The sequence below is a fragment of the Haplochromis burtoni genome, unplaced genomic scaffold (genome assembly GCF_018398535.1).
Source record: "Haplochromis burtoni strain Fernald_Lab_line unplaced genomic scaffold, NCSU_Asbu1 Contig_202, whole genome shotgun sequence".
Lineage (NCBI taxonomy): Eukaryota > Metazoa > Chordata > Actinopteri > Cichliformes > Cichlidae > Haplochromis > Haplochromis burtoni.
The window spans coordinates 1,045,166-1,068,132 of NW_024582563.1; the positions used below are offsets into that span (position 1 = coordinate 1,045,166).

The following is a 22,967-nucleotide window of genomic DNA, read 5'->3' on the forward strand; positions in this document are numbered from 1 at the left end:
AGGGTAATTTTCTGGTTTGTTGTCTTCTCAATACTTCCCGCACTCTCTCACATGAGGTGAACGCGCACACGCTCACTCTTACACACACACATAGATATGATGCAGAAGAGAGGCGAACAAGACAAGAGAGGCACGCTGAAGTTCTCCAAAGTCCATACATGGATTCCTTCAGTGGTTTAGCTTGAAGCTATCTTGAAGCAATGTCCTGCAAAATACTCTAATCCAGGCAAATTGATGTAATCTCAGTTTTTTCTTTGTAGAGGAAAAGATGAGCCGGAGACACTTAGTCAGAGAGGCGGTGTAGGCTAAAGACAGTCAGGCCACACCTCAAGCCAGGCCAGAAACCAGACGCTAAATCACAAAGATTTGCTCAAACTCGTATTCAGCCACTGAGTGTGCTTGTTAGCAAAAGCTTGCGAATCCTTCCCCAGAATCATTTCTAAACGACTTAAACAAGACAGGAAGAGCATCAGACACGTTTTACATGAAAGAGTCACGACTGATGACTGATGAAGGTTTTCCCACTCAGTTCTCTGGTTAAATGTGCTACAAATACATTGCGCTGTTTCGTGTGTCTCATAAAGCAAAGGAGCATAATGACACAGAGTCCATTACACACGGTATTTAGAGATTAGACTAACACTGTGGTTTTGTGGTTTGAGTTGTGCTGATGGTAACCATGTGTATCCAGAGGACATACATACTTTGACTGTGCTGACAAATAATACACTAATGCTTGCCAGCATACCTGTTCCATGATGAAGTGCCATGTGGGTTTTACGGGAACAGGCTCGGTTATGATCAGCAAAGCTAAGAGCCTTTGCCTATACTTTACTGTAGCTTTCAATAATTCCTAAATGCTTTCATGTGTCAGAACCTTTGGCAGATCATTTATTTCTTCAAAACACAAATCTGGCAAACAAATTGGTTCAAATTTCAAGAAAAGAAAATACACTGATTAGGCTTTGTTTTCAAGAGCTTAAGCTTAGAAATTCTTAGTGCGGGCACATTGAACTGGTTGTACTTAATATCTTAGAAGTGTTATTGTATTCATTTGTATAGCTAGAAAAGCATGAAAACATTCAACTCACTTGCTGTGGGAAAGCGATACGATGTGTTAATAATCATACATGGCTGTTTTTATCTGCGTGTGCAACTTAATTTGATGAGTAAGCAGTTTGAGCGTCATCAGCAATGTGTAATCATGGATGTGACAACCTCTTATTATCAGTTGAGGTGATTATTTTCAACCGAACAAACACAATCACCCCCAGTCCGAGAAGCACACCAATTATTCACTTGCTCACATCAGCAGCTCAGCATCACTTTCCCTCAAACGTTTTACTTTTGAGTTCTGTGGCAGAGTTTTGCTTGCTTACGCATGAACAACTGCAGTTTCTATAAAGCTTTTAATGATCCATAACTGCCCTGTAAATGTGTGTTTATAGCTGCATTCAAAGCCCCATCCAGTATGTAAAAGGTGGAGGTTTTGCACTTTTTCGGTCAACAGCGTAGCCAAAGGCAGTATTAAATCTCATAGCTTGTTAAAGTTGTTAGATGATAAGAAAAGTTTATCTTTGCTTCTGTGAAATACCATACATACTGATTCACTGTTAAAGTGAAATATATTGTGGTTAAGAAGTTTGACTAATGAATAACTATATTGTACGAAATGTCTAGCTGGGTTTCCAGTGGGCTTGTAATTTGCATTTTATGCATAGTAGCACACTCAAGAGTGTTGCCACAAACAAAACAACATTCCCGTGAGACCTCGGGTAAGAACTTAGCCCGGACATTCATAATGTTTCAACACAGGGTCTTAGTAACGCAGTTGGGATTAAATTTGTAGCTGTGCACCACACCCATAGGCTTGGTTTTCACCAGGCGTGCCAAATTGTTACAGCTCCACAGGCAAGACTAGAAGCAGATGACAGAAACTAGGGTAGTTTAGGTATACGGCCTTGGAAAAAGGTGTTATTATTAGGATTTTCACTTTACATTCTGTTCTGTTTTAGCTTTGGCTAGGACTTGTTTTGCATCATCTGTCAAAGGGCACATTAATTTTGATGCCATTCTGTATCTGCAGCACTTTCTTCTGTGTCAGACCCCTGTTCATTTTCTTTACACGCCTAAATCAACCTTCAGTGTAAATGTTCAGTCTGCAAGATTGTAATTTGATGAATAAGTGCTGAAATAATCATATTAATGTGATGTAATTAGGACTCACGTGACACTGTTCAGTGTCACTCAGTGCTCCAGCTGTCTTGCTTTTTGGCTCAACAGCTTGAACTGTTGTTCAGGTAACCTTATAAGCAGCCATGATTAATTAGAAAGGAACACCTCATTTTGTAGCTTTGGCAGGATTCAAGCAACACGTGTGTGTGTGTGTGTGTGTGTGTGTGTGTGTGTGTGTGTGTGTGTGTGTGTGTGTGTGTGTGCATCTGTGTATCTTCACAAGACTTAAAACCAATAGACTTGCACGATTCACCCATCTTTGTTTTTACTGATGTGAAATGTTTACTTTAACTGTGGATCACTGTGTCTTTTACATGTTTATGGTGTGCAAATATTCAGAGACACTTTGTGCCTTTGCATTTATATATATATACACGCATGTTTGAGTATCAAAAATAAAAAGTGCAGCAACAGTCTAGACCAGACCTTCCCAAAGTGTGGGGCCCGCTCCCCCTAGCCATTGCAGGGGGGAAAAGGGAAAAAAAACAAAAAAACAAGGCTTGGACACTGCTAGCACGGGGCGCTCACACAAACGCAAAGCAGGAGATGAAGCATAGCTGAATATGTTTCCAAACCAACTTCATTCTAAGCCAAAGACTAGAAAATATGGTGAAGCATATCTTCCCTTTGGTTTCACCTGCACAAGTGCCAAGGTAGGTCTCTTCTGCATAATTGGTTTTCCCTTGGTCGGGAGCACACGCTGGGCTCTCCAAATCACGGTCAAACCAGTATCCCACATTCTTGATTTTTAGTTCACACTTGTAATGACTAACTACTCCTGACATTTTGGAGATGTTAGCTCTTTACACAGTAAAGTTACAGCGGGATACAAATAATATCAGGCTGACCCTGCCATGATTTGTTCCTCCGGTTCAAATCACAGACAAACAGTATCCCACAACTGTTTATGTTTTTAAACCCATTTTGCACAGAGAAGCCTTTTTTGAAAAATGTATTGATAGCAATGTTGAATATTATTACACAGGGAAAAAAACACCTAAAGTAATTACATCGTGATGCCTCAGCCTTTCTAAATGGAGGGACAGTAACTGCCCATGTTTATGTAAGCATGTAAAACCTGAAGATAGAGACAAAATACTGTTAATCTGACTATCTGCCATTCTGCAGTTCATCTCATGTAAACAATAACATGGCGCACAGCGTGACGTGAAAAAGGCACATACCTTTGACGTTGCTTGATGAACTCTGTATTCCTCGTCCACACCTAAAGGCAAAAAAGGAGTTTTAAAAAATCTCAGTTTTTGGTGATTTGAAATGCCGTTTACGTGTGGACGAAACAGCTGCATTTTCAAAAATACCCGTGTAGGTGCGGACGTAGCGTAAAAGAGTTAGTAGTTTATTTTCTTACTACCTGTAATTTATTGCTGATTACTTGTATTTGCTTAATTGTTTACTGTTTGAGGTGTGAAATAAACCGCAATGGAGTTTGAAAACAAAATATGGGTGTGTGTGGTTGGAGGATGTGTTTGTGCGGGTGGTGAGTGTTTAGGTGGTGAGGGGTGGGGGGGATTTTTCTTGTAAAACAAAGGGGGGCCTAGCAAAAAAAGTTTGGGAACCACTGGTCTAGACAACAACAGCAACAAAGATGCACCAATGAAAGTGACAAGTCTGTAGAGCCATTAGCCAATTAGCAGCTATTATGGAAGCTGTGCAATGTTGATACACACTCACGCGCACAACTTCAGGGCCTGTACTCTATCATCTGTATAATTAAGGTGCTTTTCTCCTGAATATTTTAGTTAAGTGTCTCTGCAACAGTGCAGCAACAAGCCTTCTTTGAGCTGTCTTCTCACTGAAGTATGCTGCTCTCAGAGTGAAACCATTAGAAATCACACAGACTACACAGGCGTGATTACAATTATTCATTCGATAAAATTATGTTGGTTAGACCTTCACATTGAACATTTTTACACTGAGATTTAAAATGCAATCTAACTACACTCTGAAAGAATAATCAGTGGAAATACAGACTTTTATTACTGATTCCTTCTAAATAGTTATTGTTTATTAAAACTAAATACCAGAGATGCAAAATGCTAAACTTTTCAAGTAAAGAATTTTAAAAAGAGTGGATTTGCTTGGGAAGTGGAGTGCACTGCCGTCCAGGTCTCATTTGGCATAGTTATAAAACCTGTCTTGGGGGGGTGGGAGGCATGTGTGTTGGGGTGTGCAGAAGTTTAATCCTAGCAGATGGAGGAGGATTGGTATCCAAGACAATACTGGCAGAAGGAACGCTATAGGGAGTGAGATGGGAGTAAGGACGCTGTCCTTCAAAGGTTGAATAAAACTGGTTCTAATATGAACACATTGTTGTATCAGGACAGAGCCGTCTCCGCGTAGCCCACAAAACACAACCCTTTCATTCACTTGAGCTAATTATCTCAAGCAGTATTTGGCCTGAACTCTTATGTTGCAACACCATGAAATGAGTTTATTATTACAGTAAAATTAGTGATCAAGTGCTTCACAGGAGGGTTTTCTTTTCTTTTTTTCGCCTGTGGAAACAATAGATTTTTCACATATGAAGCCAAAACAGCTTTTCAGTTTGAGTTGAGTTGGAGATAGCATGCATATGATCATTATTTTACATATTTATTTATTTTGCGTATTATAAAATCATGAAGGAGTGCAGAAGTAAATATAATTGGATTAGTTATGGATTCATATTCATTAAATTTCAAGTACATGTATCATCGGGGCAGTTTTAAACATTTACAGCCAACTCGTTGAATGTCTCCAAAACACAGTCGAGGCCGTGTGTGTGTGTGTGCATATGCATGTGTGTGTGAGAGAGGGAGCAGAAAGAAAAAAGTAAAAGGAGAGAGAGGAAACTTTCTTTCTGAGTTTCAGAAAGAAAGTTTCTGTCAGCATGTTTGGATTTTTGTGTGTCCTCGTGACAAAACCTCAATGCCATCAAGGAGACCATGTTGTTTCCTCGCTCTCTAATTACCGGCTCTTATGGTCTAGCCTTGTTTAGTTGTCCTACAGTAAATAAACCCTTATGTCAGACTGTTTAGTTTCGAGCAATTCTTTAGCTAAATATGCTGCCAGGTGGGACTGAGTTTTTGTGTACATTCTTTTAGAGGAAAAAAGTATCCACATGTATGTCACTGTGTTCCTTGTTGCTAACGTATACGGTAGACATACATGAGTAAAGCTGTTAGCTGTAGCAAATTCATGACGGATTTGCTTTCCCAAGGGAGAATCCTCAGGCATGTGGGAAGTTATGTGTTTGTCATTTTGCTAGTTAATTAGTTTGAAATGGTCTGTACGCAACAGCAACACAAGCCGCTCTCTGACAGTTTACGTCTGTATAAAACTTAATTGCATCAGCAAATTATTTTGAGGAAAACCAATTACTTTTTTAATGAATCTAATAACAAAATTCCTTTAACTAACATTTTCATAAAGCCACACATATGCATCAGTAATATATTCATTGACAATATCTCTTTTTACATTTGTAGCAACTTAAGAAAAACAGAATATATTTGAAATCTTTTGTCATCTTTCGGCTTGGTTAAGCTGTGAGAAAGATGTTTATATTGGCCCAAGGCATGTCTTATTTATTTGATATTTAAGATTACATTTATTTTCTTAAACATGAAGTGTTTTTGTCTCGCAAATCTAACCACTGAGGGAACACCCAGGTTTCCTTGTTTGGTGAGAATTGTGCAACTTGTGCACACCTGACATCCACTCCTTATCACCCCCTGCTGACAACATAAACCATGCCAATGCATTCATTCACATAACAAGGTTAACCAGCCAGCAATTATGTTGCAACCAAATGTAATCATAAGTGAAAAAAAAGAAAACAAAAAGTAGGGAACAGGTTTGACCAACAATACCCACTTTGGCTAAGTAGTCAGAGAAAAGAGGTGAGAAAGAAGAGGAAAGACAGAGAGAGGCGGGAAATAAAAATAAACCATTTCCACACGGTTTCATTTACAAGTAACTGTTTTTTTTTTAATTAAAAAAGTTAAAAACTAGCAGAAATTCCTTGTCTCAATAAAAGGTAATTGAAATGTCATGTCTCAAAATACCGAAGGAAAGACCGAAAGGAAGGAAACTTTTGCACATGTTTACTTTATATGGGATTAAAAAGTGCATAAGTGCTTCAGAGGGTTAAACACACCAGTTCTTTCTGTCTTCTTTCTGATTTTTTATTTTTTTTTTGGCATCATTCTGTAACTGATCTCAAACCAGGAACATCCCCTGGACAGTCCAAAGCATTCGCTTGCAGCAATTTTACAAGATTGGGCTGGAAATTGTTTATATGTCTTAAGCAATACTTTGAATAGAGCAACATAGCGTTGCACTGCAGTATTGGTCCTTTGATTTTAGTTAAAGACTTTTTGTCTAACACTGGTTTTGTGCTACATGAGTGGACACAGATTTAACCGATACTTGCACCAAAGCAGAAACAAGCCAGTCAAGAGTCATGCAGGAAAACATAGGAAATTAATGATAAACTGAAGAGCATGCCGATTTCTGCAAGAGCTCCATATAGTTTGAGGTTTTGTTGATGGGAACTGTTTATTGACAGTGTTAACAGAGAACAATAGTCACATTTAACAACCAGTCTTTTTCCTATTTATATCAAAACAAACTCACAAAACAACTGAAAAATCTGCCCCAACATGATTTATAAATTTGGCCTTGTCACCCCCACCCACTAAAGTGTGACAGTAGAGGACATGATCATGAGTGGATGTGGAAAGACGCCTTGCTCTGCTTCACTCTGTCATGGCTGGTCATTCAGACTTATCAGAGCCATCTCTCTCTAAGGGTAAGAGTGGGGGGATTTACCACATGAACCATAACCCAATTATTCATTGGTGCAAATCCAGGAAATGGAGGGGCAGTTGGGTTTTTGTTTAGTTGTGTAGTTAGACACACTCAACTGAACACATTCTTCATACGATAAGAGTGAATGCTCCATGTGTGATGCTGTAATTAACGTCTTTTCCCAGCATAAAGATTTCCTTTCCTTGATCTTAGATCACAGACGTTCACGGGGAATTGGTTGCATCTGTGAAAAACACGAAGGTTTTTGTAATCAGATGCTTCGACTCCCTTTAATCAACTTTTAATCAATTTGACACCATCAGCAAATTCAAGACGGGGAATAATCCTGTCTATACTACGTTGTTTTCAGTACATTCAAAGAAATATTGCACCTCTATTCAATTTCTGGTAGCAAGCTGACACACGGTACTGTCGAACAAATGTTACTTTAAAAACAAATATTAGTATTTCTCTTTAATGGATGCATAAAAAATGTTAGTTGTGTTCTTCTAGTCCACATGAGTATAATATTGTAAATAATCCTTCTAAGAAAATAAAAGGATGGGGGGGAAAGGGTGAAAAGTTGTGGTGCTGGCAATGGTAAGAAAGCCTCCGTGGTATGATGTTTGGTGTGGGGGGGATAGTGTTACATGCCAGCAGCCTGCTGGCTTCTCCTCCTGCTGTACGCTGTGCGTATGGAGGAATGTGCCGTCTGAGAACCACAGGGAGGAAGAGAGTACTGACAGCAAGCAATAATCACAGTCAGCTTTTCTGTTTGTTTGTTTGTTTGCATGTATGTTACTGCATAAGAAGGCCAAGTCTTGGAGGCTTCAAAGCTGCTTCTAAAAAACATCTGTTCTATGAGTTTGGAACGCTAAAACAGCCTTGTCAGAGCACATGATGACTTACAATTGCGGCTTTAAATCAATATTTTCCTCCATCTCATACTGGATTGTTCCACTGGCAAGAGTTCAAGATGGACAAGCGCTCATTGAGAAGAGGGTGCTGGAGTGGATAGATGGGAGGCACCCATTGCATTCTTTCAATTCACCACAATCGGAAACAGATTTCCAGCAATTAGTCTGAACTAACTTGCAGGTTTATTGACTAAAAACATAGTGACAGTGCCTCTCAGACGACCAAATGAAAACGATAACTACTAATTATGTTTGACTGTCAGAATGAAGATCCTTTAAATGCCAAGTTATAATCTTAGTCACTTAGAACTTGAATTTGTTCACATTCTTTTCATTCTAATGGGAGTTTGCCATTTTTAATTGTGCTCTTTTGTGGCAGCAGTGACTTTGGTGTCTAAAAGAAATAAAATCCTTTCCAGATTTGAGTATAATTCATCTAATATTCTACAAACATGCAGAATGAAAAAAAATAAAAAGAGATTCTGCTGTGAAGCTAAAGCCTGTAAACTGTGAGCCCAGAATGACCATCCTTTGAATTGATTGCTAGCTGTGGGGCCTCTTGTATTAATCTCTTTCAGTGTGTAATAAGTGAATTAGTGGGATGTAGAAGATGATGTATGACAAAGGCTGGCATGTCTAAAACCTGCTGTAAATCCACATGCCACAGTCACTTAATAATGCAGTCAGAGACCTCCTGGCATCATTCTTCACTGTATCCATTGACAACCTGAAGCTCATAAATTTCTCTGGTGGTTTTTTAAGCTGACTGCTAAGTTATTATTGTTTCTAATATTTAGGTTAAATATACTGCAAACTAACAACTGATTTACCGAAGGATGGTTTAACATCCTACAAGCTACATAACTCACTGAGCTCGACAGATGGCGAAATTAAAACTGCTGTCCTTGATTTGCAGGATTGTGTTATATATCGTTAGCTTCATAGCATAAGTGCCTAAGTCATTTTTTTGTGTTTTGTGTTTCAGACGGACAGGATGATGCAGCAGTGGTAGGGGGGTAAAGTTAGGCAAAAATCTCAATTTGACCAAAAAATGACTTAGGCACTTATGCTATGAAGCTAACGATATGCAATAATTTAATGGAGCAAATGTTATTCTAAAGCTGTGAAATCTGTAGGTTTGTTCACATCACATTTAGCTGTGTGTTCAGTGGTTTGTTTTAAAGTTTAGTTTAATTCAGTGACTCCATATTATTATCATTACTTCAACTGGGTACTATATTCCTTAGCAGCCTTATTTGTAAATTAAACCTTCAATAGAGGCTAAAACAATATTTATTTTTATTTGATTTAAGATGGATGTATGACAGGATAAAAGATATTTCATCAGTAAACTGATAAAATGATTTATATTCACGAGCAGATATTTCAAATCCAAGTGAAGCGGCATTGTTTCTCTGTGTGTGCTATGTCCTTTAACTTTTCCCATACATCACAAGCCTTCAACCCCCCACCACAACAGCTGGCGTCTCAGCAAGTGCCATGACGTTACACTGCCACCCCAGCCTTTCAGTATACGTCAAGTATTGTGGTGTCAGGGGCCCCTAATGGCCTTCAAAGTAAAATGCAGACAGTAGAACGAAATACACATACAACATATGTCCTTCAGCACAAAGATAAATAAAACTTCATCCTACTGTGGGTGAGTATTACAACATGGAAAACAGTATAAACAAATAGGTATTTTGGTTCTTCAGAATTATATGTTTATATAGTATGAATTATAGGTTAAACATAGCTATAAGCTTAAATATAATATAAATTTGTCAATGTTATATTACAAAACAGCTGCATAATATGACAAAACAATTGTGTTTGTACCCTTATTTAATAATCCTGTGTGACTCACTGTTCTTTTGCACTTTTGCAGTGCTTTACAGTTTTTGCCAAAGCAGGATTGACACCATAACATCATACTGTTGTCTGCCCCAGTTTCCAGTTTAAAAACAAGAGGTCACTAAAAGTCAAAGCTTAAACCAAAACGAACAAATAAATTAAAGTATGGCCTTTAACCACAGACTTTATGTTATTTATATATTTAATAAATAAATAAAGTTTCTCATGGTGCTTATGTGGCTTTGTTTAAACACGGGCTCACACTTCATTTTCATTCATAATAGTAACTGAGCCAAATGTAATCCATTATGATCAGATATTTTGGGAGAGAATAAACACTCTTTAAGTGTAAGGAAAGATTTGGTAAAAGAAAACATAGTGCAGACTGTTGTTTCTAGATAAACCCATTACGTTTATCTCAGCCCCTGCTCTCCATTCGAATTGATTCATGTTACAGATTTCGGTGAAATAGACGATAAAATGCGCTGAACTGCTGAATTCGTCATTCTTTTTTTTCTTTCTTTTTCTTTTTTAAAGACGCCTGTGGTAGAAATTCTAAAATGACCTGTGATGAACTTGAACGCTGTTTTGATGTATGTTAAGACTCTGTAGGACCCAGCGGAAAACTCCTCCAACCGGAGGGAGACGGAGCAAGAGAGAGTGAGAAAGCTGAGTGGGGAGAAGACGTTCCCAGATTAGTCAGTGGCTTCATGGAGTTATGTGTCTCTGATCCGCCGCCATGGATTGCAATCCGCGATCACTCCTTTTCGTTTTACTTCTTTTGTTGTCCTGCGTTATCCCCGCGTTTCCCGTCTTCTATCCCCCCAATGAAGGTAAGGGAACTCAGGCTGCGGACATGTGTGTTTGTGTGTATGTGCGCGCTTGTGTTTATGTATGAATGGTGCGCTACGGCACGTATCGCGGTCAGAGCTGTGCGCTCGTCGAGGGCTTACTGTCTAAATTATAGTCTCAAAAATCAAAGGACTATCCAGAGCGAATCACGGTGACACCGGACATCACCGATAAAACTGGATCAGATCGCCAGCAGATAGTAATAATCAGAGAGTAAACTTGAATCCAAATCCGAACAAGCCAGACAAGGTAGCGCGATTTCCGATAATTTGGCTAAGATGACTTAATAGTTTTCAAATAGAGATGAATAAACTAAGTGATGTCGAGACAGCTCCCAAAGACGCTTGATTGTGGGACGAATGGACGTAAAGAAACTCCGATATTTGTGTTTATATGAGATGTGCGTGTCTGTCTGTTTTACCCAAGAATCCATTTGGGGTAGACGCCCCAGTTACTGGGTAACTGTGAGCTTAACTCAGTTTTAAGGCAATAAATAGAATATGAGAATATTCGCATAGTGCGTAAAAACGTGGCTGCTTTTTTAATGGGTTCGACTCGAATAAAGATTAAGTCTATCTTTGTGATCATGTAAATCTGCAGTTTCACGACTTTTTTAAAAGTTGCATTTAAAGCCGATTTCATGATAAATGAGCGACAAAGACGTTGCACTTTATCTCTCTTTAGGTCTTGGTCGCTTTCTAGGCGAATATAAGCTTGTGGCAGTATTTTGAAGCCGGGCAGAAAAAGGCTACGGTAGACACGTCCACTAGCAGCACAGTCATTTATTCAAACATATGAAACTAAACTACAAACAATAAAGAAAGGGAAAAAAAACTTTACACAACAGAGGGAGGTTTGGTTTGAACTTTGTAAATTATTGGTTTACATCCTGACATCTTTAAAACTTTAACATGTTCGGGTCAAAGTGTGTGTATGTGTGTGTGTTAAGCAGGGGCAGTAAATGCAAATGCACTCTGAGGATGAGCTCCAACCCTTAGCACTCCACAAGAGACAGAAAAAAATGTAATTGAGTTTATTTTTAATGTCCAGTTCTCTGTGGTTTATGTCACATCAAGTAAGGGATAATGTTTAAAGTTATTCTGGGTAAAAGTCCGAAAGAAAAAATGAAAAATGAGTCTGTAAATGTGAATAGAACCTATTAACACGATAGCCATCTAAATGGTGCTTTATGTGAATTATCAGCACACGCCGGCTCAAAGGTCTCAGTTTAGGATACCCAACAGTTTAAACCTTAATGGCGAGAAAGTAATGGAATCCGTCCGTATACTGTAGATGTTTCAGTTTACACCACAGTAATTGAATGTTCAGAGACAAACCCACCCCGTGTAAACTTCCAGATCAAGGCTGATGTTGTTGGAGAAGTTTGGAAAGTTTTGGACGTTAGTTTGTAGGTCACGCCAAAGGATCTGTTTTATAATCCAACGATTATCAAACTAAAAGTTTCACTTGTCACGCACTTAATAAATGAACTAATTCATCAGGCCAGTCACATTTCAGTGGATTTTCTTCTGACCCTATACGTTTTGTGATTTCTTTTAAGCTATCAAGCCTAAAATCAATGTTTTCTTAACGAAAAATGTTTGTGGAATGTAAACCATTCATTTGATGCAAAAAAAAAAAAAAAAAAAAAAGACTGTCCCCCTTTTTTACGCACAGCATTTGGTGTCTGGGAAATATATCTCCTTAGTTGTTAACGCAATGCAAGAGAGCATACGATTTAATTTATGGTGTTTGACACGAAGGCATGGGTCGGGAAAATGTGCAGTTCTGTGGTGAAGCAAAAAAAAAAAAAAAATAGAAAAGAGTCAAAGCCACCCAGGCCTAATGCAAATCCACATATAAGCATTTGATTGAAAAATAAGACTGGTGAAGTTTTAGTTTGGCTCACGATGGTAAAAAAAATAAGCAAATACACATTGACCCTAAAAAAAATACACACAATTCCACTGGTAGGAGTGTGTTAGTATTTTATTGTGCGTTTGGAGGAAAGGGAGAAAGTGAGACGATACAGAACGCGGAGTGAGTGGGGCGGGGGATAATTTAAGAGTTTAGGATAAACGTGTAATTTATACGAGTGAATATCAGAGAGAAAAGAAACGATGAGAAGACACACACACACACACACACAAACAGATAAACTAACTAAACAGTTTGCATGTTAGCTGGAACAGGGAAAGTGTCAATACAATGAAGAAATCAGGCAATTACGTTCGCCCTCCAGAGTCATAAATCAGCCAGAGAGTGTCAGTATCGAGCTGCCTCGTCTATACAGCACATTGTATAGAAATTCATATAGACTTGTACACCACAAATATGAAGACGACAAAGACGTTTTGAATCACTTAAGCGCTGTTTCTCCGGTTCGGGTTAAAAGTTAAACAGATGGAAACACACGTCTGTTTTGGTCAACTTTGACAGTCCTCACGATGAAAGAGAACTCATATCGATCATTAATTTCCACAAGTAACAAAGTAGAAAAACATAGTAATTTACTACAAACCTTAGAATGAGGTCCACACACATTTTTTTTCCGTGACACAAAAGAAAATCAGAGGTATAATCACAGAGTATATATGCACTTAAAGGGCTTTCTTGGATCTTTCTTAATCTTTATTTAGATCATAAACTTTTGCTTTAAAAATAAAGCAGACAATAAACACGCTGGAAAGCTGTACCGATTTTGAAAATACTGATTTTCATAAACATAATGTGACGAATTCGAAGACACTCTTTTTTCATGATCTTTTACGTTGAACTGTAGGTCACTGTTTACACGACCGAAACATAACGTCACTTTTACAGGCTTTATTTTTTATTTCACGCCAATAAGTTGAAGGTGATAAAATCTACCCTGGCGCAGAGATTATAAAACAGTCCACTTGACCGTGGGGGGCTGTTTGTACGTTTAAAACTCGATGGCCATAAAAACATCTTATGTGACTTCGCTGACGTCTTACTGTAGTTTATATAAGCTATCAGTAAATTAGGAAATGAATCAAGTGCGTTATAACAAGTAAAGGAAAAAAAAGCATCAGTAGAAAAGAAACCTCAAGTTTAAAAGGATGACGACAAACTTATGATGTTTTCCTCGCGCCTGTACTTCGTTGAATTTTCCGTCTCCGCACCGCACCTTAGCAAGCATTTTTATTTAATTTTACTGTGTGGTTTTCATTAGGTCTTAATGATCCCGTAAAACTTTAGGAAAAGTTTAAGGAAATACAGAGAAACGCCTCAGTAATAGATTTCAGCGGAGAGGATTCATTTTCACTTTGAGAAGCCTTTTAGGAGACTTTGTGCTGACATTAGCTATCCGATATCGTTTAAATTCCACATAATTAGAAGAAAAAAATATCTAAAGTTTCGAAAGTCATTAGTTTCTATGATGTGGTGCAGCATGTCCTTCTAGGTGGTGTAATGTTGGCTCGCTGCGGGACGTCCGGAGGCCTCTGGTATTTTTAGTCGGCGTTAGGGAGGCTTGGCCCGGAGAGCCCGGCTCAGCAGTCCCGCTGGGGCTGATGTGCGTCTCAGAGCGATGGTACTTTTCAGAGGGGATGGAAATGTGCGCAGACGCAAAATACCCCTCACTCCCGTCCCCATGTATTCTAAATGCCTATATTTATATGTGTATGCTGACCGAAGGGTGTCATCCTCATTTTAACGTTTCATCTTCAGAGTTAGGCGAAAAAAATCCGTATTTAGGGAGACTACATGTGTAGATATACAGTACGTGGTCATGGTGTGCAGGAGTGCTCTATGCCTTTATGTCTGTGTAAATTATATGAGAAAGAAAGAAAGAAAGAAAGAAAGAAAGAAAGAAAGAAAGAAAGAAAGAAAGAAAGAAAGAAAGAAAGAAAGAAAGAAAGAGAAATGGGAGCAGAGGGGCTGGGCAAGCAGCAGCAACATCAGACAGAGCGACTCTGCTCTTGAATAATTCATAATGGGAGGTGAACACTTCACCCTTTAACACAGACACAAGTCGCTTGCTTTGCCTGCACTGCGGCCTGCCAACCTTCAGATGCATGGAACCAGGCTGCAAAGCATCATCCACTCTGTCAAATAGCAGATATTGATAGATAAGGACATGTGTTCTATGCTATTCTATTATGGAGGAAGCTGATTCTTTGGTCATGCCCCTCTCCTTAGTCTCTGACTGACTGACTCTTCTTTCTCCCCTCTAACATCAGCTGTGAAATATGTGGCTGCAGTGGAGAACTGTTTCATGAGATTTTGTATTGTACAGTTATTATTTTCATCTGAGCTGTTACTCATGGTAACACTGGCATCAGAAAAAGTACCCTTTCTTGCTTTGTTTGCTACAGTGTTCAACACATAATATGCCAAGCGATATAGGTCACCAGCAAGTGAAAAAAGGATGTCTTCCATTCCTCGGGGCTAGGGTTATGAGTGTGGGCGTTTGATGGTGACCTTAGTTTGCTTTATATATTGATTCACCTGTTTCTACCTCTGTGATGTTTTGCTCCCTCCCAGACAGGCTGGCTGAGTTTGCTATTAATACTCGTAGTTCCCGTTTAGAGGCACTCCCTGTTGGGGCAGGGGCTATATGCTTGGCTGACGCTAGCTTGCTAACTGACTGTGTGTGTGTGTGTGTGAGAGAGAGAGAGAGATTGAGCGAGAGAGTAAAAAGACTGTCAGCAAATGTTGATGTGTGCACTTGTGTTTGCTTGAATGCGCGTGTGTGAGAAAAACTGCACGTTTTGGTCAGGTTCTACAAAAAATGAATGCATACAGTAGATGTGCGTGTCCATGTCCAACTACATCATGTGCTTGCAAACGCTTTCCTTTGGAGGATTTCATGTGTTGGCATCATTTGACTTCCTCTCAGTATATAGCGTTTTTTGTGTTTCAGAGTATCTCAGTTCTTCTTGCTTCTTAGTTGAGGATGCGTCCTTTGTGTTTGTTGTGCTTTGCATGTATTTGTGAGTGTACATGCATTTGTGCGCATGTGTGGGTACTGATTTCTTCAGCCAAGTGCAGCTGGAGGGGGCTTTTTACTCCTGCGATATGAGAGCTGTCTAATTTTCTGCTCTCAAATTCCCTCACTCGGCTCAATTTGAGTGTTGGGCTCGGCTCGTTGAGAAATGTAAATTGGAAGCAATGGCCCTGGATGCTGAGCTGCTATTATCTGACATGAACAGATAGCTTCATTAAACTCTAATATGAATGTGTCCACTGCCACTCAACTGGCTCAGCGGTTTAGCATGACTGCAGCTCAGGTGAACATCTATTGTGTTTTGAGTCCAGAATAATAAATCTAGGTGTTTGTGTCTGCCTTTCTATGCTTCATTTTAAGGTCCTTTTATGCCACATTGGCTGATGTTTACCTGATAAGTCTGAAACAAAGAATCACTTCCTTCTCCAACTTTTTCTGTAGTACAAAACAACAACCCATTCACAGAGAAGTGAGATCACTTCTTCTTGCAAATTTAGATCCCGGTGCTTGACAGGGGTAGATTGTGTTTGACTTAAAAGGCTTCCCTGTGAGCCAGTGGTCCATCATGACTTGATAAAAACTTGATATGTGGACATTCTTGCTTACTGAAGCCTTGCACAGGAGAATGAAGGAAGAATGCATTCTTCATATTCTCACAGTGAATAGAGTTACAGCTGCAGGGCCTCTACTGCACTGCTGCTTCACTTTGCTGTATGTGTCCACTTGCGTTGCTAAGTGTTTGCTACTTGTTTGAGTGTTCAGAGCTGTTGACTGCTTTGCTCTCAACGGGATAAGTAAAAAGAGGCTGAGTCAGTGTTGCTGGAACTGATGAAGTGTATTGCTCTTTTTTTCTTTATAATAAATGGTTGTCTGTCCTTTACTTTTTTACCAAATTCACATAATCCTAAGCTACATTTTCTATTGCACAGTAACATATTAAAAGTATAATGTGTCCCAATTTAGCCCACTGTAGGTTTATGTGCTTTTTTTCTCCACCATACCATTGCTTGTCAGAAACATTATATTTAAGCATCCTATTTTTCCTCAGTACTGTTTGAAAAACAGGACTAAAAGGGATTAACTGTAAATAATTTACGTCATGAACACCAGCAAAATCTTTTTGTGTATTTTATTCTAACTACATAAATTGTTGTTTGAGGTGAGAGCACTAAGCTTTATTAGTCTGAGCTTTGTGTCGCTAGACAGAATCTATTGCCAAATTGCTCGTGACAGTTTGGTTGCTGAAGTGGGGCATCCTTTGAGCATAAAGCTGCCTTCACATTCCTCACTCCATGTGTCATGACCCATGCTGACAGTTGTATTCAATGACAATTATTCACTCCACAGCCAAGTGTATACACTAAGAATAGAAAATGCTTCAGCTCCTTTTAAGATACTCTGTGTCAGAGTCAATTTGGCCATCACATCTACTATTCACAAGTGTACTTCTAATTATGTTCTGTGGAGGTAGGCAATAAAAGCGCTTTCACAAGTAATTTGTGACTTCAAAACTGCTGCACAACTGACATAGTTATTCGTTCGGTCCCTTAAATTCCATAATTTGAATCCTGTTTTGCTAAGCCAGAGCCTGCACTTGCATGATTTAACCACTGAAGCTCCTTGTCTTATTTGTCCTCAGTCATATTTCCTCTATTAGACATGGATCCCCTTCTGCTGCTTGATGTCTGTTTGAAAAGAACGAATTTCTGGCAGGAGACACACTTAAAACTGTTTTTTTCCATTCATTCTGGATTGGATTTATATTTTGATTTCAGTGTGGCCAATTGAATTTCGGACCACCTCTGAAACCGGTGATTGCATTTGAATTTAGATCCAATAGAGTTTTGCTTCACCTGGTTACACTCTATTTTCCATGGATATGTGTGTGGGTCGGTAGAATGGGGGTCAGATGGGTCAAAAGAAAAGTCTTTAAAAAAAGAAAGAAAAAAAAGGAAAAAAGACATCTGGTGGTTTTTGAAAAACTGACTGTACTTTAGTTCAGTACCTTTTCAGGATATTTTCATTGTTTGCCCAGTGAAGTTTTGATTTGATGCCTTACAAAGCAAGGATACAAAGCCTACTTTATTCACTTACCTTCAGAACAAGGATGTGTTGGAGAAGTGAGGACAATTTGACCAGTCTTAACTTTCTTCTCTCTTCCAAGAGCCCCTTAAGTGTTAACACTTAGTTTTAGAGTTAAATCGGTTTAGGGACGGGTAGGCTAAGGGTCTAGGGAATGGGTTATATCAATGAATGTCCTCACAAAGACATCAGTACAAGTGCTTGTGGTTGTGTGTGCGTGGGGGGCAGCTGAGTAAATAGAGTCATGATCAGTGCTTGAGGTTGGTGAATCCTCCTGTGGGATTAGATAAAGGCTAATTGGGGCTAACAAGGGCTAGACACTCATATGTTTTCTTTGTTTTTCCTCTCTCTCTTCCTCACCACAGTCAACCTGTTAGACTCAAAAGCAAGCCAAGGGGAGTTAGGATGGATTTCCTACCCATCACATGGGGTGAGTATCTTCCATCTCTATATTTACCCACATCATGCCTGAATATGTTTGCATTTAGGAGACAGATCCAATAACATGAATTGAATGTCAGCTTCAACCGTGAAATCAGCTTTTTCAGATTTTTGTCGTTCTCACTATGCCATGTTGAAACAATCATCCAATGACGATTAACCCACTTTTTTAGGCATTTTGTTCATTTTTTTATCTAGCAGGGTAAAGTATTCAGAGCTTACCATACAATCATACTGCCTGTATATGTGTTTGTGTTTTTGAATACATGTATGTATAAATAAAGATTAAACATGAAAAAGCATACATTTTGGACTTTTGGTCCAAAAACATCTGCAAAAGAATTCCAGATTTACTTCCAGCCTCCCATTAACAACTCAGATAGCGTTTAACAGGAAATTCCATCAAAAGCTGACTTGTTGCACAATGTGATATTGCCATGTTAGTATTGTTCCTACAGTATCTTAAATAATGGTGTTAAATGGCCATCACTGACTAGACACACTTTTCTCATGTCATACTTTTAATACCTTTTTCCAGAAATCATGGGTTTATATAATCATCATCAAATGGGTTTATATTAACCCAAATCATATTTTTGTTTTCTTAACATCAAGTAGTTTTGGTGATTAAACCAAACAAATTACATCTCAGTTATGCAGGCCTAAACACTGGTCAATGACCCCATGATAACTAGCGGTCACTTGGAAAAAATGTTCATTCCCTGACTGACTGGTGAATGGTTGTGAGATGTAGCTTTGTGTTGTTTTGTGAAATTGGTCATGAACAGTGATGCACTGAAAAGGTTCTTGTGATTGCTTTGATCGCTACCACATTGGCGCGGATGCCAGTAATTTCTTTGGAAGATGATGAGTTGTCTGCAAAAAATGCACCAATTGCTTACGGAGAGGTTATGGAATTGTGAACAGTGCAATCGGAAATGGAGATGGTGTTCTCTGTTTCCAGTTTGTGTTGCACTTTTTTATGTCTGTGGTTACTTAGTGAGTGTTTCAAGTTTCAAGTTTTGTTGCAAACGATGGGCAGTTGTGTCATACTGCTAGTCACTAAAGCAATCGCAAGGAAGTTTTTAGAGCACCCTTTTTGTGACCGATTTCAATCAGTCAGCAACTGCTTGCCATCCGATCGGGGAATATATATTTATCCCTAGTGACATGCAGGTTGACAAAGGGGTCATGTATCAACCTCTAGGCCTGTGTTGCTGAAGCCTACACAAGTATTGTGTAAAATTAACAGAATGTGACTGAAAACAAGCAAAAACATTAACTTCATCTAAAAATATTAACTCAATTTTGACTTTCATAAACACATGTGTTTTAATCTATTCATTTACCACAATGTCAACTCTATGTATTTTCTTCTATTGATAATACTTCTGCCCCACAGGGCTAATGGTGCTAGTGTTTTATGGCCTTATTCTCAGAATAACACAGCTAGGACATCACAGCAATCTGATAGGTCAGTTCAATCAGTCGCCATGGACCAACATTAATTTATAGTTGTATAAACAACACCCACCCACATGGCAATATCAAGTAAACCTTTGATTTGCTAATCCATAATATGCAACACTTCATTTTGTCTGTCTTTCATTATATTACAGAAACTACTGTAACCTTTTATCAAGCATTTTTCCAAGTTTGTTTTATCCATTAATGCAATTGAAATTAACAGGAGCACAAGGAGGAATTACATTAATATTGTTTTTAGTATTAGCATTATTTCATTGGATGTAAAAAAAAAAAAGGTCATATATCAGTCTCTGCTTCTAAAATCCTCCAATGGGCTCTCGTTCAGTGTTTATTTCTCCAACTAGTTAGACTTCTGTGCCTCTGAGCAAGCCCACTGTCTCTCTCTCACACACACACACACACACACTCATTCACACACGCACACACACACTTCCTTCTTTCTCCTTTATTAAGTGTTAGAATTACTCCTTGGCAGTGGCTTAAGGTAATCCAGTCATTTGTTCCATTGAGCTGCCAAACCTTGTTTCTCTCGGCCATATACAGAGCTGGCACCAACAGAGCACTCGGTTTTTTCATGAGGTTCAACCACAATGAAAAAATTACCCAAAGGAAAAACTTCAGGTCCTTAAAATGTATTTAGTCAAAAGACAATTGCAACCTACACAACAACTGCATGACCAGCTGACAGGCCAGATTGATGTTGTGTTGATAGACATTATTCACATGTAAGCAGCTAGGGAAATACTCATTGATACGGCTATTTGATCCAGCGCTGGACACCAGACTTTTTTGACAGAGGTTGGGCAATTTGTGCAACCATGTCTGTTTTACTTCAAGTTTTTTGCTTTGACCAAGTTCAGATGAAGAGCGTGTGGTTATATAATTCATAAAAATGCTGCAGGAATGTGAGTCAATGTCATTGTTAAATGAGAATAACTCCAGAGAGATAGAGAAGGGAATGGGGGGAGGATCAAAAAGAAGGAGACTGATAGAGGCAAAAGGGATGAAGAGAGAGGGGTGGGGAGAGGGAGACGGAAGCAGGGAGAGGAAAGGACAGGAAGGAATGAGGGAGAGAGAGTCACACACACAGAGATATTGCTGATGATCAAGTCCTCAAGGTGAATCATCTGTAATTACTCACGTCATCCACTGACTGCGCTCCGATAAGCAGAGTGCCCTGAGAGACTCCTGCTCACAAATGATTTCTCATAATGTGGCAGTGGCACTGAGCCCTCACTCCCTCCCTTTCTCACGCACACACACATACACAGACAAACACTCATTCACATTGATGGAGAGGCCGTGGCTATTGGCCTACCGAGACACAACGTGCTCCGGTCAGAACAAATTAAGAGCTTAGCCTCCCCAGGATGTTCACTCCAGAGCCACCGACTGGACTGATGAGTGCATGAGTGTGTGTGCGTGTGTGTCTGTGTGCGTGTGATCCAGATATACAGTTATCTGTCTTGGAAGCTGGCTGATTGCTTAGCAGTGTCCAGGGGGCTTAGCCCATCACTAAAGAGTGTTAAAGATTACATTCTTGCATGCTTTGAAAGCATTCTTCAGCAACAAACCAACACCCTAGACACTGGCTGTGCATACAAAATAGAATTAATGGATAATTACAAACTAAAGTCCATTCTTCATAAGAAGGGAGAATACAGTGTCCTTTCTGGTTGCACTTGGAACTTAGATTCATTGTTTTTCAAATAAATAAAGTCGCTGCAGCATTTAGACCCAAAGTGTTTACCACAAGTTATAGCTTAACTCTAGTTTGATTTTCTGATTAAATACCAAGTTTATGTCAGTTATTTGCTACATGCTAATCAGCAAAAATAAAAAACTTTAAAACTATTTATACAGTAAAAACATTGCCTTGTAATTGTTTTTACATGGGTTCAACAGTCTATATTATTGTGTCAGACTTTAGTAAAAGCGCAGTAACATTTGTATTGTTGATGATAAAGAAGCTTGACATCTGTAGAATAAAAAGCCAGTGCTCACAGTATGTGAACTTTGCTTATAGTGTCTGGACTCGCACAAAAATTGAACCAAAACACATTGACACCTCACATTCCAATTCTCAGGTCTGGAATGAGAGGGTGAGGTGACAGGCAAATAATAGCAGGGCTGATTATGCTTTGGGATCAGGCCCACCAGTCAGCCTACTCTTTCTCTTTCTCTATCTGTCTTCTTTCGTTTTGACAACTGCTGTTTCAGCTTCTTTAATCATCCAAGTGCTTAAAAGCCCCCACGAACTGTGTCTACTTCATGTGCAAAATCAGCCTGACCAGATAAACTGCTTTAAAGAGAGAAAGAGAGCATACCTATCCTTAAACAAGCATTAGTTTGATAATGCAAGAGACCAGAGGTAAGGAGGAAGGGGGAGGGTAAAATGATTTATTGTTACTTTCGTGTTCCTGAGATAAGTTGGCACAAATCCTGAGGAGTTTATTTTATTACATCCTATTAAAAGTTGTATGCATTATACAACTGTACTGATAAGCACAGTCAGATTTTGTACTAAACCTCCCTAAACTATGAAAATCTTAGACCTCAGTGTTACAAAGAGGGAAATTAGTAACAAGTAAACATATATTTTACCAGTGCAGTGAAGATCATGACATTTTTGAGGCAAGCGTGTCTTAAAAAATGAAAAAAGTAAAGAAAAAGAACATTAAGAACTTTGAGAATTACAGTACTCACATTTTTCTTTCTTGAGTACTGTTTAAATATAAATGAACAGCATTTGTGATTCCAGCATCCCCAAACAATTGCCATCAGCTAGTCTGTCCTTGAACAAAACACAAACAATGATTAGTCAGGCAAAGCTCAGGGTCGCACATAAACAAGAGATGGGATGAATACAAGGAGGGATCACATAAACATTCAGGTTTTCCTTTGGCCGGACAGAGTGATGAAATATCCTCTATTTGATATGTTGCAGTTGTTGAGCCTGTAACCCCAAAGACCTCTGTGCTCTAAGCTTCTCGTCCAGCATTTGTTGCAGACACTCCGGCTTTTAGGATCACCCTCTCCAGCTGTAGAGATTTAACAGAACGTTGTAATTATAATTGTTTTCTTTTTCCGTTCAGTAATCTGATATCCCAAAATCACAAATAGCCAATTTTGGCAGATGAGTAAATAAAGAGCTTATTTTAAAAGTAAAAACCAAAATGTGAACCATTCTGGTTTTGATTTTAACAGCAAGTAATTGTTTTTCTCCCGCAAATTAAGTTGAAATAATTATCAAAATCTTTAAATAAAAAAATATATTTTACATAACTTGATTAAACTGAATTATGCACTATGTT

The 22,967-nt window shown here is 38.8% G+C and overlaps 1 protein-coding gene across 5 annotated transcripts in view; it reads left to right on the forward strand.

Moving 5' to 3' along the window:
• The first annotated feature begins 10,455 nt into the window (after positions 1–10,455).
• Positions 10,456–22,967, forward strand: part of epha3 (eph receptor A3) — a 94,605-nt gene continuing 82,093 nt past the window's right edge. For 3 of the 5 annotated variants that reach the window (XM_042226237.1, XM_014337934.2, XM_005935716.3), the window contains exons 1-2: positions 10,457–10,651; positions 18,090–18,154. In XM_042226237.1, the coding sequence (XP_042082171.1) occupies positions 10,558–10,651; positions 18,090–18,154 (159 nt within the window). In that variant the 5' untranslated portion in view covers positions 10,457–10,557. Of the gene's footprint in view, positions 10,652–18,089; positions 18,155–22,967 lie in introns of all 5 variants that reach the window. The other 2 variants (XM_014337933.2, XM_005935715.3) reach the window with 1 other exon arrangement.